Consider the following 16927-nt stretch of genomic DNA (forward strand, 5'->3'; position numbering starts at 1 on the left):
TCCTTCAAAGGCTCGAAAGGCGGCATCTGGAGAGCAATTAGAACCTTGTTCAGATCTCAGGGCTCAAACAGCCGCTTGTACGGAGTGCTGAGAAGACAAACTCCCCGTAGGAACGTGCGTACCTGAGGAAGTCGTCGTTTCTGAAAAAAATACAGATAGCGCTGAGACTTGTCCCTAAAGGGAACTGAGCGACAACCCATTTTCCTACCTAGATTGCAGGAAGGAAGGAACATAGACGATGCAACCGGCCAGGGAGAAACACCCTGCGCCGAGCACCGAGATAAGAACCTCTTCCACGTCCTGTGGTCAATCTTGGCGGACGTTGGTATGCTAGCCTGTCTCATGGTGGCAACCACGTCCAGAGGTAATCCTAACGACACTAGGTTCCAGGACTCAATGCCACACCATCCGGTTGAGAGCCGTAGAATTCAAATGGAAGAATGGCCCTTGAGACAGCCAGTCTGATTGGTCTGGTAGTGCCCCCGGTTAGCCTACCGTGAGGCACCACAGAACCGAGTACCACAACATCCTCGGCCAATTTGTAGCGACGAGGATGGCGCGGCCGCAGTCGGTCTTGATCTAGCGCAGTACTCTGGGCAACAATGCCAGAGATGGCACGTAAGGGAGCTGGAACTGCGACCAATGCTGAACTAAGGCGTTTGCCGCCAGAGCTCGATGATTGTGAAACCGTGCCATGAAGCTGGCACATTGTTGTTGTGCCGTGACGCCATTAGATCGACGTCCGGCCTCTGTCAGCGGCGCCAGATCTCCTGAAACCCGTCCGGGTGAGGAGACCATACTCTTTCGGCCACACCTCCGCGCTTAGAAAGTCAGCTTCCTAGTTTCCACACTTGGGATGTGAATTGTGGATATGGTGGATGCCGTGTCATCCACCCACATCAAACCTGCCGGACTTCCTGGAAGGCTTGCCGGTTGCGCGTTCTTCCTTGGTGGTTGATGTATGCCACCGCTGTGGAGCTGTCCGACTGAAGTCGGATATGCTTGCTTTCCAATTGCTGTTGGAAGGTTTGTAGGGCAAGATACACTGCTCTGTGTCAAGAACATTGATCTGAAGAGTGGACTCTTGCTGAGTCCACGTACCCTGAGCGCTGTAGTGGAGAAAAACTGCTCCCCACCCTGATAGACTCGCGTCTGTCGTAACTATCGCCCAGGACGGGGATAGAAAGGACCTTCTTTTTGACCAAGAGGTGAGAAGAAGCCACCACCGTAGAGATTCCTTGGCCGCCTGAGAAAGAACGACGACTCTGTTGAGGGACGTCGACTCCTTGACCCATTGGCGGAGAATGTCCCATTGTAGTGGACGCAGTAAAACTGCGCGAAAGGAACTGCCTCCATTGCTACCATCTTACGTAGGAAGTGCATGAGGCGTCTCAATGTGTGCGACTGGTTCTTAAAGAAGAGCTTGCAGCCCGTAGGAATGCTGTTTGTCTAGCGGCAGCTTCACTATCGCTGAGAGAGTAAGAAACTCTATGCCTAGATATGTTATCGATAGGGTCGGGGTCGGATCTGACTTTAAAAAGTTGATGATCCACCCAAAACTCTAGAGAGTCTCCAGCGCAACGTTCGGGCAGAGTTGGCATGTTTCCTAAGAGAGTGCCTTGACAAGTAGATCGTCTAAATACGGGACCACAGAGTGACCCTGAGAGTGCAGGACTGTGACTACTGCTGCCCTGACCTTGGCGAAGACCAGTTGGACTGTCCCTAGCCGGAAGGTAGAGCTACGAACAGAAGGTGTTCGTTTCCTATAACGAAGCGTAGAAACGCTAGTGCTCTGGATCAATCGGCACGTGTGGATAAGCATCCTTGATGCCTAACGATGCTAGGAAATATCCTTGGGACCTTGAGGCGATGACATGGCGGAGGGATTCCATCCGGAACCGCCTGGTGTCCACGAGCTTGCTGAGCATTTTTAGATCCAGAACGGGACGGAACGGCCCGTTGTTATAGGTACCGCAAAGAATTTGGGGTAAACCGTGACCTTGTTCCTGAAGAGGAACGGGGGACATCACTCTTTCTGCCTATAGAGTGCACCCTGTTTGCAGAAGAGCAGCGGCCCGGCCGGGAGGTGTCATTGACCTATGGCAGCTAAATATCGCCAAGGCGGGAGAGCCTGCTACCGACCGAGGCCGCAAGTCATGAGGAAGCCGCCTTGGAAGCGGGTTTTCAGACTGTCGCTTTTTTGGGCGAGACTGAGCCCGCTAAGAATCTTAGCTCCTCTAATCCTTTTGAGTCCACATTGGACGAGGAAAAATGGGACCTGCCCGAGCCTCGAAAAAGCCGAAAACCCCGACTGCCTTTTGCTCTGTTGGGGTTTGTTGTGTCCGGGCTGAGGAAAGGATGAATCCTTACCTCTGGACTGTTTAATGGTTACATCCAACGCTCACCAAACAGTCGGTCAGCAGAAAAAGGCAACTGGTTAGGCAACCTTTTTTGGAAGCAGATCTGCCTTCCATTCACTTAACGCGTAGACCAGGCTCTGCTTAAAAACACGGAGTAGCGGAGGCTACCGCCGCACGGTTCGCAGAGTCCAGGACAACCTGAATCGCGTAAGAAACAAATGCAGACATTTGAGAGGTTAAGGATGCCACCTGCGGCACAGATGTACGTGTAACCGTATCAATCTGTGTAAGGCAAGCTGAAATAGCTTGGAGTGCCCCAAGGGAGAGAATGCCGGAGCCAACGCCGACAGCCTCATAGATGGCTTTCGACCAGAGATCCATCTGTCTGTCAGCAGCATCTTTGATTTTGCAGTTCCATCTCCCACTGCAACTATGGATCTAGCTACAAGCCTAGAGATTGGAGGATGCCGCTCGGGACATTGGGTCCAGTCCTTGACCAAGTCAGGGGACAGGGATAACATGTATCCTAAGCCGTTTGGGGAAGCGCATATCTGGATAAGCGTGGTGTTCCTGGACTGCCTCTCTGAAGGCAGAGTGGTCCAGAAAAATACGTGAAGCTGACTCCTCCACTGGAGGAGCTGTGAGAAATAACCCACATTCTATAGATGGACGCTATAAGATTATTTACTATGGCGTCACAATCAGGTGTATCCAGATTGAGAGCGGTCTCAGGATCAGAATCCTGAGCCGCTACTTCCGCCTCATTACACAGCGAGCCCTTCTGTTAGGACCCTGAGAAACCGAGGCCGCTGATAGCGAGCCCACTTAGGCTGTCTGGGACTGACGTCCTTGCAGAGCCGTGACTCTGGGATGCCTGTTAGTTATTCACACTGAGGGGGGCCATGGATCAGTGATTCAACAGTGCCCATATTGTGAGAGACATGTCCGGACTGCTAGGCTTCTAGTATCATAGCCATAGTCTCAGAAAAACTGTCAGTAAATACTGCAGACACCGTCCTCATCCCCTGGCCATTAGTGCATATAATGGGAGTCTATGTGACCTGCCGGCCGTATAGCCGTACATGCTGTACCAGCTGTATAGAAAAACATGTGGTTCTGCACTTTTGTTTTACACAGAGAATATGCTGATAACTCCTCCGCCTAATCCAGGAGGGTATATACAACGTGCGACCAAACAGTGCAATGTATATAGTACAAACATATCTATAAGTGCACTTCTGCACTAGTGGGGTTAGCACCACAGGTGCTGCTTAACGCCTGTTACAGCGATTGTGTGACTATCAGAATGCCAGGGTCTTCCACACTTGTCTCTGTATCGTACAGAAACTGCACTAATGGCTGCCAGCGTCCTTGTAGAGAAGGAAGCCGTGGGCGTGCCTGAGAAAGTGCGGGAATCCGGATTCACAGTGCACACAGTGAGAGGGGTGGAGTATGCAAAACATACTCCAGCTCTCAGCGCTGCTCTATGCAGCGTCACGCCCCTACCCTGACTGTCAGGGCTGTGGGCGGTAACGAAGGGAGACTAGGCCCAGAAGCCGGGGACTCGAGTTAACAGCGCGGCCGCCGTAAAAGCGCGGGCCGCGCTGAAGTCCCCGGCGCACCACAAGTGCCAGCCGCGCCGCCGTTACAGCGGCCGGCGCGACCGTCATAAAAGTGGCCAGCGTCCCGCCCCTCTCCTGACTGGCAGGTCTGGGGGCGGGAACGAACGGAAGCAGGCCGCAAAAGCCGGGGACTCTAGTTATCAGCGCGGCCGCCGTAAAAGCGCGGGCCGCGCTGAAGTCCCCGGCGCACCACAAGTGCAAGCCGCGCCGCTGCCAGCGGCCGGCGCGACCGATTACTGGAAGCGGCCAGCGTCCCGCCCCTCTCCTGACTGGCAGGTCTGGGGGCGGGAACGAACGGAAACAGGCCGCAAAAGCCGGGGACTCTAGTTATCAGCGCGGCCGCCGTAAAAGCGCAGGCCGCGCTGAAGTCCCCGGCGCACTACAAGTGCCAGCCGCGCCGCAGTCCCAGCGGCCGGCGCGACCAGTTCCCATAAATGAGCCTGCTTCAGCGAGGCTGAATGAGGCCATGGCACAGGCGCCGCAGCGCTGATGTCCCCTGGCGCACTACAACACCCAGCATGCTGCGGTGTGAGCGCCAAATGCACGGGGACACAGAGTACCTTGAGGAAGCAGGGCCATGTCCCTGATGTACTCCGCTCCATCCAGCATCTTCTCCAGGGGCTGTAGATGGAGCACGGTCTCAGTGCCTGGAGACCGGTAAATCCCACTTCACCCAGAGCCCTGTAAAAAGGGATGGGGAAGGAATCAGCATGTGGGCTCCTGCCGCCGTACCCGCAATGGGTACCTCAACCTTACAAACACCTCCGACACAGTGGGGTGAGAAGGGAGCATGCTGGGGACACTATATGTGTCCTCTTTTCTTCCATCCGACATAGTCAGCAGCTGCTGCTGACTAAAAAGTGGAGCTATGCGTGGATGTGTTGCCTCCTTCGCACAAAGCACAAAACTGGTGAGCCAGTGATCCCACTGGGGGTGTATAGCCAGAAGGGGAGGGGCCTTACACTTTTAAGTGTAATACTTTGTGTGGCCTCCAGAGGCAATAGCTATACACCCAATTGTCTGGGTCTCCCAATGGAGCGACAAAGAAAAACTGCTCCCCACCCTGACAGACTCGCGTCTGTCGTGACCACCGCCCAAGACGGTGGTAGGAAGGATCTTCCCTGTGATAATGAGGTGAGAAGAAGCCACCACTGCAGAGAGTCCTTGGCCGTCTGGGAAAGGGAGACTTTCCTGTCCAGGGATGTTGACTTCCCGTCCCATTGGCGGAGAATGTCCCATTGAAGTGGGCGCAGATGAAACTGCGCAAACGGAACCGCCTCCATTGCCGCCACCATCTTCCCGAGGAAGTGCATGAGGCGTCTTAAGGAGTGCGACTGACTTTGAAGGAGAGCCTGCACCCCAGTCTGTAGAGACCGCTGCTTGTCCAGCGGAAGCTTCACTATCGCTGAGAGAGTATGAAACTCCATGCCAAGATACGTTAGTGATTGGGTCGGTGACAGATTTGACTTTGAGAAGTTGATGATCCACCCGAACGTCTGGAGAGTCTCCAGTGCAACAGTCAAGCTGAGTTGGCATGCCTCTTGAGAGGGTGCCTTGACCAGTAGATCGTCCAAGTAAGGGATCACAGAGTGTCCCTGAGAGTGCAAGACTGCTACCACTGCCGCCATGATCTTGGTGAACACCCGTGGGGCTGTCGCCAGACCAAATGGCAGAGCTACGAACTGAAGATGGTCGTCTCCTATCACGAAGCGTAGAAAGCGTTGGTGCTCTGTAGCAATCGGCACGTGGAGATAAGCATCCTTGATGTCTATTGATGCTAGGAAATCTCCTTGAGACATTGAGGCAATGACTGAGCGGAGGGATTCCATCCGGAACCGCCTGGCGTTCACATGCTTGTTGAGCAGTTTTAGGTCCAGAACAGGACGGAATGAGCCGTCCTTTTTTGGCACCACAAAGAGATTGGAGTAAAAACCTTGACCTCGTTCCTGAAGAGGAACAGGGACCACCACTCCTTCTGCTCTTAGAGAATTCACCGCCTGCAGAAGGGCATCTGCTCGGTCGGGATGTGGGGAAGTTCTGAAGAACCGAGGCGGAGGACGAGAACTGAACTCTATCCTGTACCCGTGAGACAAAATGTCTGTTACCCACCGGTCTTTGACCTGTGGCAGCGAAATGTCGCAAAAGCGGGAGAGCCTGCCACCGACCGAGGATGCGGAGGGAGGCGGCCGAAAGTCATGAGGCAGCCGCCTTGGAAGCGGTACCTCCGGTTGCTTTCTTGGGGCGTGAGTGAGCCCGCCAGGAATCAGAGCTCCTTTGCTCTTTCTGAGTCCCTTTGGACGAGGAGAATTGGGGCTTGCCCGAGCCTCGAAAGGACCGAAACTTTGACTGCCACTTCCTCTGTGGAGGTTTGCTTGATCTGGGCTGGGGTAAGGAGGAGTCCTTACCTTTGGACTGTTTAATGATTTCCGCCAATTGCTCACCAAACAGTCTGTCTCCAGATAATGGCAAGCTGGTTAAACATTTTTTAGAAGCAGAATCTGCTTTCCATTCTTTTAACCACAAGGCTCTGCGCAAAACTACAGAGTTGGCGGATGCCATTGAGGTACGGCTCGTAGAGTCCAGTACCGCATTGATAGCGTAGGTCGCAAACGCAGACATTTGTGTAGTTAGGGACGCCACTTGCGGCACTGCTGGACGTATGAGAGAGTCCACCTGTGCCAGACCAGCTGAAATAGCTTGGAGCGCCCACACGGCCGCGAATGCTGGAGCAAACGACGCGCCGATAGCTTCATAGACAGATTTCAACCAAAGGTCCATCTGTCTGTCATTGGCATCTTTAAGTGAAGCCCCATCCTCCACTGCAACTATGGATCTAGCTGCAAGCCTGGATATTGGAGGGTCCACTTTTGGACACTGGGTCCAGCGTTTGACCACGTCAGGGGGAAAAGGATAACGTGTATCCTTAAGGCGTTTAGAAAAACGCTTGTCCGGATAAGTATTGTGTTTCTGGATGGATTCTCTGAAGTCAGAGTGGTCCAGAAAAGTACTCAATTTACGCTTGGGATACAGGAAATGGAATTTCTCCTGCTGTGCAGCTGCCTCCTCTGCAGAAGGGGCTGGGGGAGAAATATCCAACAGCCTATTGATGGCCGCTATAAGGTCATTTACCATGGCGTCACCATCTGGCGTATCCAAATTGAGTGCGGCGTCAGGACAAGACTCCTGATCACCCACCTCTGAGTCATCATATAGAGACCCTTCTCGCTGAGACCCTGATCCGCGTGATGACGTGGAGGGTCTCTCCCAGCGAGCTCGCTTAGGCGGACTGGGACTGTCATCGGAGTCAGAGCCCTCAGCCTGTGATGCCTGGGACCCCCTTGAATTACGGATTAATTCCAGCTGAGGGGGGCCGGGGAACATAGACACAGCGGTGTCCATGGTCTGAGCAACTGGCCTGGACTGCAAGGTTTCCAGGATTTTTGCCATAGTCACAGACATTTTATCAGCAAAAACTGCAAATTCTGACCCCGTCACCGGGGCAGGGTTCGCAGGCGACTCTGCCTGGGCTACCACCACCATAGGCTCTGGCTGACGAAGTGCTACTGGGACTGAACATTGCACACAATGAGAGTCGTTGGAGCCTGCTGGTAGATTAGCCCCACATGCTGTACAAGCAGTGTAAGCAGCCCTTGCCTTGGCACCCTTGCGTTTTGTGGATGACATGTTGTTGTCTCCCCAGAGTAATATAGGGTATACAGCCAAGAAGCGACCAAACAGTGCAGTATATATATATATAAATATATCTGGTACAGCGAAAAACAGTACACAAATATAACACTGTGGCACTAGTGGGGCCGCACGTATGTGCTGCTTACCGCCCGCTTAGCGCGGGTGTGTGGTCGCCAGAAAACCCTAGCCTGGGTCCCCCAGAGCCTGCGTCCGTTCTCCAGCCAGACTGCATGTGTATAATGGCTGCCGGCGTCCTGGGGAGCTGCAAGCCTGGGGGCGGGCCTAGGGCGTGCACAGAGAAAAAGCGCGAAGCCTGTGTCCTACTGTGCTCAGTGAGAGGGCTGGAGCATGTAAATCGTGCTCCAGCCCTCGGCGCTGCCGATTGAACAACGTCTCTCCCCTACCCTGATTGACAGGGTGGGGGGCGTTAACGAAGCGGAGCTAGGCCGCAGAACAAACCGGGAACTAAAGTTAGAAGCGCCGCCGCCGTAAAAGCGCGGTCGGCGCGTCCCCGGCGCACTACAAGTCGCAGCTGCGCCGCCGCTCCAGGGGCGGTCGGCGCGGCGATCCACACACATAAAGTCCCCCAGTAATCTGCGGGGACTATAAGCCCAGCGCACAGCGCTACAGTCCCCGGCGCAATAGCACACCCAGCAAGTCTGGGATGTGCGTGGCCTGTCATACGGGGACACAGAGTACCTGAAAGTTGCAGGGCCTTGTCCCTGAACGGCACTCCCGCTCCACATCCAGCAGGTTCTATGGGTCTGTGGATGGAGCCCGGCCTCAGGGCTTGGTGGCCGGTAAGATCCCACTTCCTCAGAGCCCCACAGGGGGATGGGGAAGGAAAACAGCATGTGGGCTCCAGCCTCCGTACCCGCAATGGGTACCTCAACCTTACAAACCACAAGTGGGGTGAGAAGGGAGCATGCTGGGGGCCCCATATGGGCCCTCTTTTCTTCCATCCGATATAGTCAGCAGCTACTGCTGACTAAACAGTGGAGCTATGCGTGGATGTCTGACCTCCTTCGCACAAAGCAGAAAACTGGTGAGCCAGTGATCCCACTGGGGGTGTATAGCCAGAAGGGGAGGGGCCTTACACTTTTTAGTGTAATTGCTTTGTGTGGCCTCCGGAGGCAGTGCTATACACCCAATCGTCTGGGTCTCCCAATGGAGCGCCGAAGAAAAATAGGAAAAATGTTTTCCTTATTTTCTGCTGTCTAAAGCCTGCTTTACACCTTACAATTAAGCATACGATATCGTATGCGATGTGACCTGCCCCCATCGTATGTGCGGCACGTTCAATTTGTTGACCGTGTTGCACAAACGATTAATTGCCGTCACACGTACTTTCCTACCATACGACCTCGATGTGGGCGGCGAACATCCACTTCCTGGAGTGGGAGGGACGTTCAGCGTCACAGTGACGTCACACGGCAGCCGGCCAATAGAAGCGGAGGTGCGGAGATGAGCGGGACGTAAACATCCCGCCAACCGCCTTCCTTCCGCATTGCCGGCGGGAGCCGGGGGACGCAGGTAAGCTGCAGTTCATCGTTCCCGGGGTGTCACACACTGCGATGCGTGCTGCCTCGGGAACATTGAACAACCCGACGTTCAATTTTTAGGTTTTGAACAACGTGTATGCGATCAACGTTTATTCGTTCAATCGCAATCACACGTAGGTTTCACACACTAGAATATCACTAACGATGCCAGATGTGTGTCACTTACGACGTGACCCCGCCGACACATCGTTAGATATATTGTAGTGTGTAAAGCCTGCTTAAGTCTTATGGTAAGAAGTGTTTTATAGTCCTACAAATATGGTAAGTAATTTCTCATTTTCAAATATGTGGTCATCTTCCAGTACCTTAGATAGAAGTTTGTCAAATATAGAATCCATTATGGACACCAGTTTGGCAGAAATTTCTGCTATGTGGTCACTGTAGTCCTGTTAAAGAAGAGAAAAAAAACAACTGTATCTATATATGTTTCAGGTTAGTAAGATACAATGCTAAGTTTTCAGTTCAAGTTGTGGGAAAATCACAATCCCTCCAGTTTTTCTTGGGGTGGTGGGAACAGGGTCGAATCTTTCTCACTTTTCTTCCTGTGTGAGGCTCTTCCAGGTGTGGTGCTATATTCAGTTCCTTGAGAATAGTCCCCCTTGTGCTCCCCCTCCCCTCTCACAGCACACAATCTCAGGAGAGAGACTAAGGGTACCTTCACACATAGCGATGCAGCAGCGATCCGACCAGCGATCTGACCTGGTCAGGATCGCTGCTGCATCGCTACATGGTCGCTGGTGAGCTGTCAAACAGGCAGATCTCACCAGCGAGCAGTGAACAGCCCCCAGCCAGCAGCGATGTGCAAGCGACGCTGCGCTTGCACGGAGCCGCCGTCTGGAAGCTGCGGAGACTGGTAAAACTAAGGTAAACATCGGGTATGGTTACCCGATGTTTACATTAGTTACCAGCGCACACCGCTTAGCTGTGTGTGCAGGGAGCAGGGAGCCGCGCACACTGAGCGCTGGCTCCTTGCTCTCCTAGCTACAGTACACATCGGGTTAATTAACCCGATGTGTAATGCAGCTACATGTGCAGAGAGCAGGGAGCCGCGCACACTGCTTAGCGCTGGCTCCTTGCTCTCCTAGCTGCTGTACACATCGGGTTAATTAACCCGATGTGTACAGCAGCTACATGTGCAGAGAGCCGGAGCCGGCAGCACAGGCAGCGTGAGAGCTGCGGAGGCTGGTAACTAAGGTAAACATCGGGTAACCACCTTGGTTACCCGATGTTTATCTTGGTTACAAGCTTACCTCAGCTGTCAGACGCCGGCTCCTGCTCCCTGCTCGCTTCATTTGTCGCTCTCTCGCTGTCACACACAGCGATCTGTGTGTCACAGTGGGAGAGCGCCTTTGAAGAAAATGAACCAGGGCTGTGTGTAACGAGCAGCGATCTCGCAGCAGGGGCCAGATCGCTGCTCAGTGTCACACACAGCGAGATCGCTAATGAGGTCACTGCTGCGTCACAAAAAGCGTGACTCAGCAGCGATCTCGGCAGCGAGCTCGCTGTGTGTGAAGCACCCCTAAGAGAAACTGCAGCTGCATCCCCCGCCTTTGTGTCTACTATTTACCATATTACTCTAGTTAGATATTTTTGAGAAATGAGAACTTTTCCAACTTGCGGAAAAACTCACGCAAGTCAATGGGAAATTAAAGGTTGTAGGAAATAATTAAATAATTACCTTAGTGATGTGGTCAAATTGGCGAAGCATACTGTACTGCTTAGGCTGCATTCGAGCCTCAAAATGTGCCCTGATGACAGGAATGTAGTGTACAATGAGCTGCAGGCATCGGGAGGACAATGCTGGAAAACAATATTAACATTATAGCTTCATTGCAGTTATCAATGTTATTGTGTATTCTACATAAAAAAGGAGCAAAGAAGGTGAAATACATGAACATTATATACCCCATGTATTTCTAAGACTCCACAGGCTAAAAAGACTTAGTCACAGAGAAGACATGCTTTAAAGGGAACCTGTCAGGTCCCCTATGCACCCAGAACCACAAGCAGTTCTGGGTGTATATTGCTAATCCCTGCCTAACCGTCCCTGTATACACTAGCATAGATAAAGAGATCTTTAGAAAAAGTATTTCTAAAGATCTTTTATTGTATGCTAATGAGTGCAGGGACTTGTCCCAAGGGAGTTATATTACCCGACTAGTACACCCTCTTAGCATGATAGCATGCCCAAAAGCGCGTGCTAACATGCTATTCAATGCCCAGCGTCATCGGCGGTGACGCACGTACCTGTGTCCATTGTCACCGCCTCAGACACCGGGCTTAGGGTCAGTGCGTATGATCAGAAGTCGCGCCACTTCAGGTCATGCGCACTAGACTTCTCTGAAGCCGGGATGCATACACTCAGCTTCATAGTGAGCATTACCGGAAGTGCCAAGACTTCTGATCATACGCACTCACCCTAAACCTGACTTCTAAGGCTGCTTTCACACCTCCGGTTTTAGCAGAGGCGGCCAATGCGGCTCTAAAACCTATGCAATGGATGCGGCGACAATACCGCATCCTTTGCATATGTTTTTGACATGCGGCCCGTCCGGTTTTTGCCGGTTGCGGCACGCTACTGAGCATACGCAGTGGAAAAACCGCATGCGGTGGCCGGATGCGTTTTTTTGGCGGACAAAAAACGTGCCAGGCAGCGTTCCATCCAGCCGCCGCAACGGCTAAATATGCTGCATGCGGCAAAAAACGGACCGAACGCAAGCCCATGCGGCACAATCCGGCACTAATGAAAGTTATGCAAAAAAGCCGCAACCGGCGGCAAAAAAAAAAAAAACGGTTGCGGTTTTTCTGCAAAGCGCCGGATTGTGCCGCACAGGAAAAAACGGAGGTGTGAAAGCAGCCTAAGGCAGTGACAACAAACACAGGTACGCGCGTGACCGCCAATAGCAATGGGCATTAAATGGTATTCTAACATGATAAGAGGGCAGACTAGTTGGGGGAAATAATGCCCTTGTGACTCTCTGCGCTCATTAGTATATCATAATGGATCTTTAGAAATACTGTACTTTTTGTAAAGATCTCTTTATCTATGCTACTAGATACAGGGATGGTTAGGCAGGGATTAGCAATATGCACCCAGAACTGCTCGTACTTCTGGGTGCATAGTGCACCTGACAGGTTCCCTTTAAGGAAAGCCTGTCACTTGCCATAAATATGTCATTATTTACATGGTACAAATGCTGCTGTTCTCCTGGATCTGGAGTTGTTTTTCTTTAGTTCTTTACACCTCTCCATTCCTAAGATATGGCCCTCTCTTCCCTTTCTGTATGTCTAGCCTTCTTAGCCAAAGAGATGTAATTCTCTTGAAGTAGTTGAGGACTACGCCCCCTTGGATAACAGGACTAGACTTATATACAGAAGGGGTCAGATCTCAGGAATGGAAAGGATCTGGGAGAAAAAAAGAAAAACAACGCCGGATTCAGGAGAACAGTGGCATTTAGAGACATTATAAAAATGAGATTTTTATGGTAAGTGATCTATAGCTACAATGTTTCTGCCATGTTCTGTTGAAAGTAGAAGTTTAGAGGACAGAGTGGCAAATGTTGGCTATAGGCTCTAATGCTTAATACGTCTAGTATATGTACTATACAAATTATCTCGGGTAAAGGAAATCATTGTATACTAAGCTACACGATGCAAAAAAAAGGTATCAGGTGCAAATTCAAGACCGATATATGAGGAAGGTGTGAGCTACAAACATAAGGCTCTGACGTAATCTGAACAGATTTTGTTAATTTCTCAGTAAAAGCTGCAATTATATGAGGTTTTCATGATGTTACACAACGTGACTACGAGGAGAGAATGCGTAAAGCCCCGGGCTGCTCGGCTACTCCTCGTGTGTCCTACATTATTCATGTGACCACTGCTGCCAATCACAGGTCTCAGCAGTGACAAACATGGCATGTGACTACTGATTGGCTGCAGTGGTCATGTGAATGACGGTTGAAACATCAATACTGTGAGAATAGAGGAGACTACGAGAGTTAATGTGATTTTTTTTCTTTTAAAGCATTCTCTACTCCTGGTCAAGTTTTGTAATACAGTGGAACCTTGGTTAACAAGTAACCTGGAGTGTGAGTATTTCGCTATACGAGTAAAGCTTGCTGTAAATTTGTAACTCAGTTTACGAGCAATGCTTTTCTGTACGAGCAAATACTCACCGCACACACTTCCGGTTCCGTACTTTCACAGCGCTCTAACCCGCTCTTGCAGTCCACACAAACACGCAAATATTACGCTCACCTTACCTTCTGTTCCATCGCTGGCCTCCCGGTTCTTGTAGATCGCCGGTACAGGATGTGTATCGAGTAACCATCGCGACGATGGAGGAACCTCCGCTGTCAGCCGCTTCTCAAAGGCAGCGCGCTGGCCAATCAGAGGCAAGCAGCTCCTGCCTTTGACGTGAGCGCTCTGGCAGCAGAAGTTCCTCCGTCGCGATGGTTATCCGATACACATCCTGTACCGGCAACCTACAAGAACCAGGAGACCGGCGATGGAATGGAAGGTAAGGTGAACATAATATGTGTGTGTTTGTGCGTGTGTGGAATGGCACAGTAGGGGACCAGGATGGGAAATTGCACAAGTTGTGGAACGAATTGTCTGAGCTTGCATTATTTCTTATGGGAAATCTTGCTTTGCTAGACAAGTAACTTGGATTACAAACACTCCCAGAACGGATTGTTCTCATAAACCAAGGTTCCACTGTACCAAAAATCTAAAAATATGGAAGGTCCATTAAAACTTACTGGCTATGAATAACATGCCAAATTAAAATGACCAAGAAACTACAGAAGTGATCAGTTTTAAATGTATAATATAGCCCTCCAGATAATGCACTAGGTTAATCTGCAGTCCCATGTAAAACAGCAGTACAGCATATTTGAATCTTACACTCCTTGCTGCCTCCCAAAAAGCACTCGGCTCAGCTAGATCTATAAGTATTTTTTTTTTTTCTTCAAGGGTCCCAAATTGCAACTTACCAAGATTTTTTGTAGTTATTGTCTTTAATCCAACAACTTGAAGAGCCCCAGCTCCCAAAACCAGCTGACAGCTACGGGAGTTGAAGTACTAGGCAAAAAAATAACAAAAAACACAAAAAGATTATTAGGTCAGCAGTCTTCATAGTAGATCTCCACAGAGACTTGAAGATTCTCAACAAAATGTATAAATTACATTTAAAAATCAAGCTACTAAGGGAAATGAGGCCTTGTGGACCACACAGATGAAATGACACCACACCATAGCGGGGGGCTAGGTGTGGGATAACAGAGGGGACTAATGAAGTGGTGAGGCTGGAGAACAGGGGAATAAGTAATGCTTGTTTAGAAGCAATTTCTGCATGTATATACACTACTCTCAAAAAGTAAGGGATTTTTGGCCTTCAGGCGAATTTTCAGGATGATCCTAAAATGCCCTCTAACCTTTTCAGGTGACCTTAATGTGACCTTCTCTAAACTTTGGATGCACATGTCCAACTGTTCAATGTTTCTGTACTTTTTGCACAACTTGCTTTTCTCCAACACAGTGTTTAATGGCAAAATTCACAACATGTGTTTGATCCATGAATCACCCAATACATTTCAGGGTTGAATTAGAATTGGTATTAAGCAGTCTACCTCTTCATGAAGCCAAGACAACACCTAACAATTGATCAGTAGTGCCGCGCCATTGCGAGGCTTCAAGCAGGATGTTCTCAGACGAATGATCTTAGAGAGTCACAGAGTGTCATCAGCAGGTTATACAGAGATACAGAGAGACTGGAAGAATCATTGAAAGGCATAAAAATGGACATCCTTTGGCCACATCTCACACTGATGACCGCTTCATTGTGAACAATGCCCTTTGGAACTGGATGATAAATTCCACACAACTCTAGGCACATTTAAGGGAGGTGAGAGGCAGTCAAGTATCACGTCAAATCATTCCAAATCATTTATATTAGCGTGATCTGCGTGCTAGATGACCTGCATGGGTATCTGACCTTACCATCAGGCACAGGCGTACTCTACACTGGAAGAGTGACCAGTGGGCCTCAGTGCTGTTTATTAATGAAAGTCGATTCACATTGAGCAGAAATGATGGCCATCAATGATGTTGGACTGACATGTCTAGTGCATTAGCCATTGTTGTCACCAGACAAGCCTTTGGTGGTGGAGGTGTTACAGTGTGAACCTGTCAATGTAGAACTGTCCTACACTTTGTGAATGGTACAAGCCCCTACTACTGAAATAACACATTAATCCAGGCATTGTGCCTCGCCTCTGCATGAACAATACAGACCTAATTTCATCTTCATGGACGACAATGCTCCAGCTCATTGAGATCACATTACTGCTGGAGACTGTGGTACCTCAAATGGTGTGACCTGAACTGTCTCCAGATCTGAATCCCATAGAAAACCTATGCGATCAGCTGAGTCCCCGTGGAGCAGCTCGTAATTCTGCACCCCAGAACCTCAATGACCTGAGGGCCGCCCTTCAAGAAGAGTGGGATGCCATGCCTCCGTAGACAACAACTCCACTTATGAAAATCATGAGATGTTGATGTCAAGCTGATTCTCAAGGCCACATGACAGGTTATTATCATGACAATGACATTTTGGGGGGGAGGGGTTCCCAACACTGTTGTTGGCTTTTGTTTCAATAAATTGTTTGAGATGAGGAAATCACCATTGCAGCTTCTACTTAAATACCCTACACACACACACACACACACACACACACACACACATATAAAAACTTGGGAGTACAATTTATAACATATATACCCTTTCAGTACTTTAAACTTTTGCTTTTGTCTGCCCATGTTTGGTTTTATTACTCCCTCTAATGTTATCCAATGTGGTTTTTGACACCAATTAAGAGTGGTCTATACAGACCCACAAATATGGCTGTGTGGGGTGAAGCCTTACAAGCTTATTATTAGAAAGAAAGTGGCAGATACGTTTTTAGGTGTGTGATCTTGGACCCTTACTGGACTTTCATCCATAAAAATCTGTGGTTTGTTACTCTCCATGGCTTGCCTCCAAAATCCTTAATAACCTCCATATTAATGTCATCAAGTAAAACAGGGTGACTGGTTCATTTAAAAACATAATAATGATAGTGTATATTTTTGAAGTTTTACTAAAAGTAATTTTGAGTCCTCTGGCAGCTAAAAACTAAATGCACAGATGGTATGAAATAATTACCTTCAGCAGCTCAGACAGACGGGTGAGCATGTCTGTGGTTATGGAAGGGATGTCGTCCACGCAGCTGCAATACTCCAGAATTATTCTGATTAGGATCAGGACAGTGCTGCAAAAAATACAAGTACATGAGAATCTATGAGAAGTATCCGAAAGAAACAACTCTCATACATATGACTGGAATAGGCAGCATACCCAACTACAGCGTACTTCTGGCCGTCAACTCTAAGAAAGTCAGAGGGTTTCCGCTCTTCTACACCTGAAAATGAAATAAGAACATTTAAGAGCAAAAATTGGTTACTTTTTCCTACACTGAACTGCATGGGGTAAAGTCAGCTTCTATATAGACACATCCCAAAGTCTCTCCATGTTCGGGATTAACTGAGCGCGCCTGACTATCTGACCCCAGTAGAGCTTCTCATTCAGCCAGATCAGATCTCTTACTTTGCACTCACGAGGGACAATCATCCCGAAACACTGTCTGCAAAT

General features: G+C 49.8%; 1 protein-coding gene across 1 annotated transcript in view; it reads right to left on the reverse strand.

Moving 5' to 3' along the window:
- VPS54 (VPS54 subunit of GARP complex) overlaps window positions 1-16927 on the reverse strand; it is a 160513-nt gene that overhangs the window by 18592 nt on the left and 124994 nt on the right. The window contains exons 16-20 of the mRNA XM_075339254.1: window positions 16634-16697; window positions 16442-16547; window positions 14232-14319; window positions 10913-11034; window positions 9540-9620 (exon numbers count right to left, since the gene is read on the reverse strand). Coding sequence (XP_075195369.1) covers window positions 9540-9620; window positions 10913-11034; window positions 14232-14319; window positions 16442-16547; window positions 16634-16697 — 461 coding nt within the window. The remainder of the gene's footprint in view (window positions 1-9539; window positions 9621-10912; window positions 11035-14231; window positions 14320-16441; window positions 16548-16633; window positions 16698-16927) is intronic.

This window comes from Anomaloglossus baeobatrachus, chromosome 3 (assembly GCF_048569485.1).
Source record: "Anomaloglossus baeobatrachus isolate aAnoBae1 chromosome 3, aAnoBae1.hap1, whole genome shotgun sequence".
Taxonomy (NCBI): Eukaryota; Metazoa; Chordata; class Amphibia; order Anura; family Aromobatidae; genus Anomaloglossus; species Anomaloglossus baeobatrachus.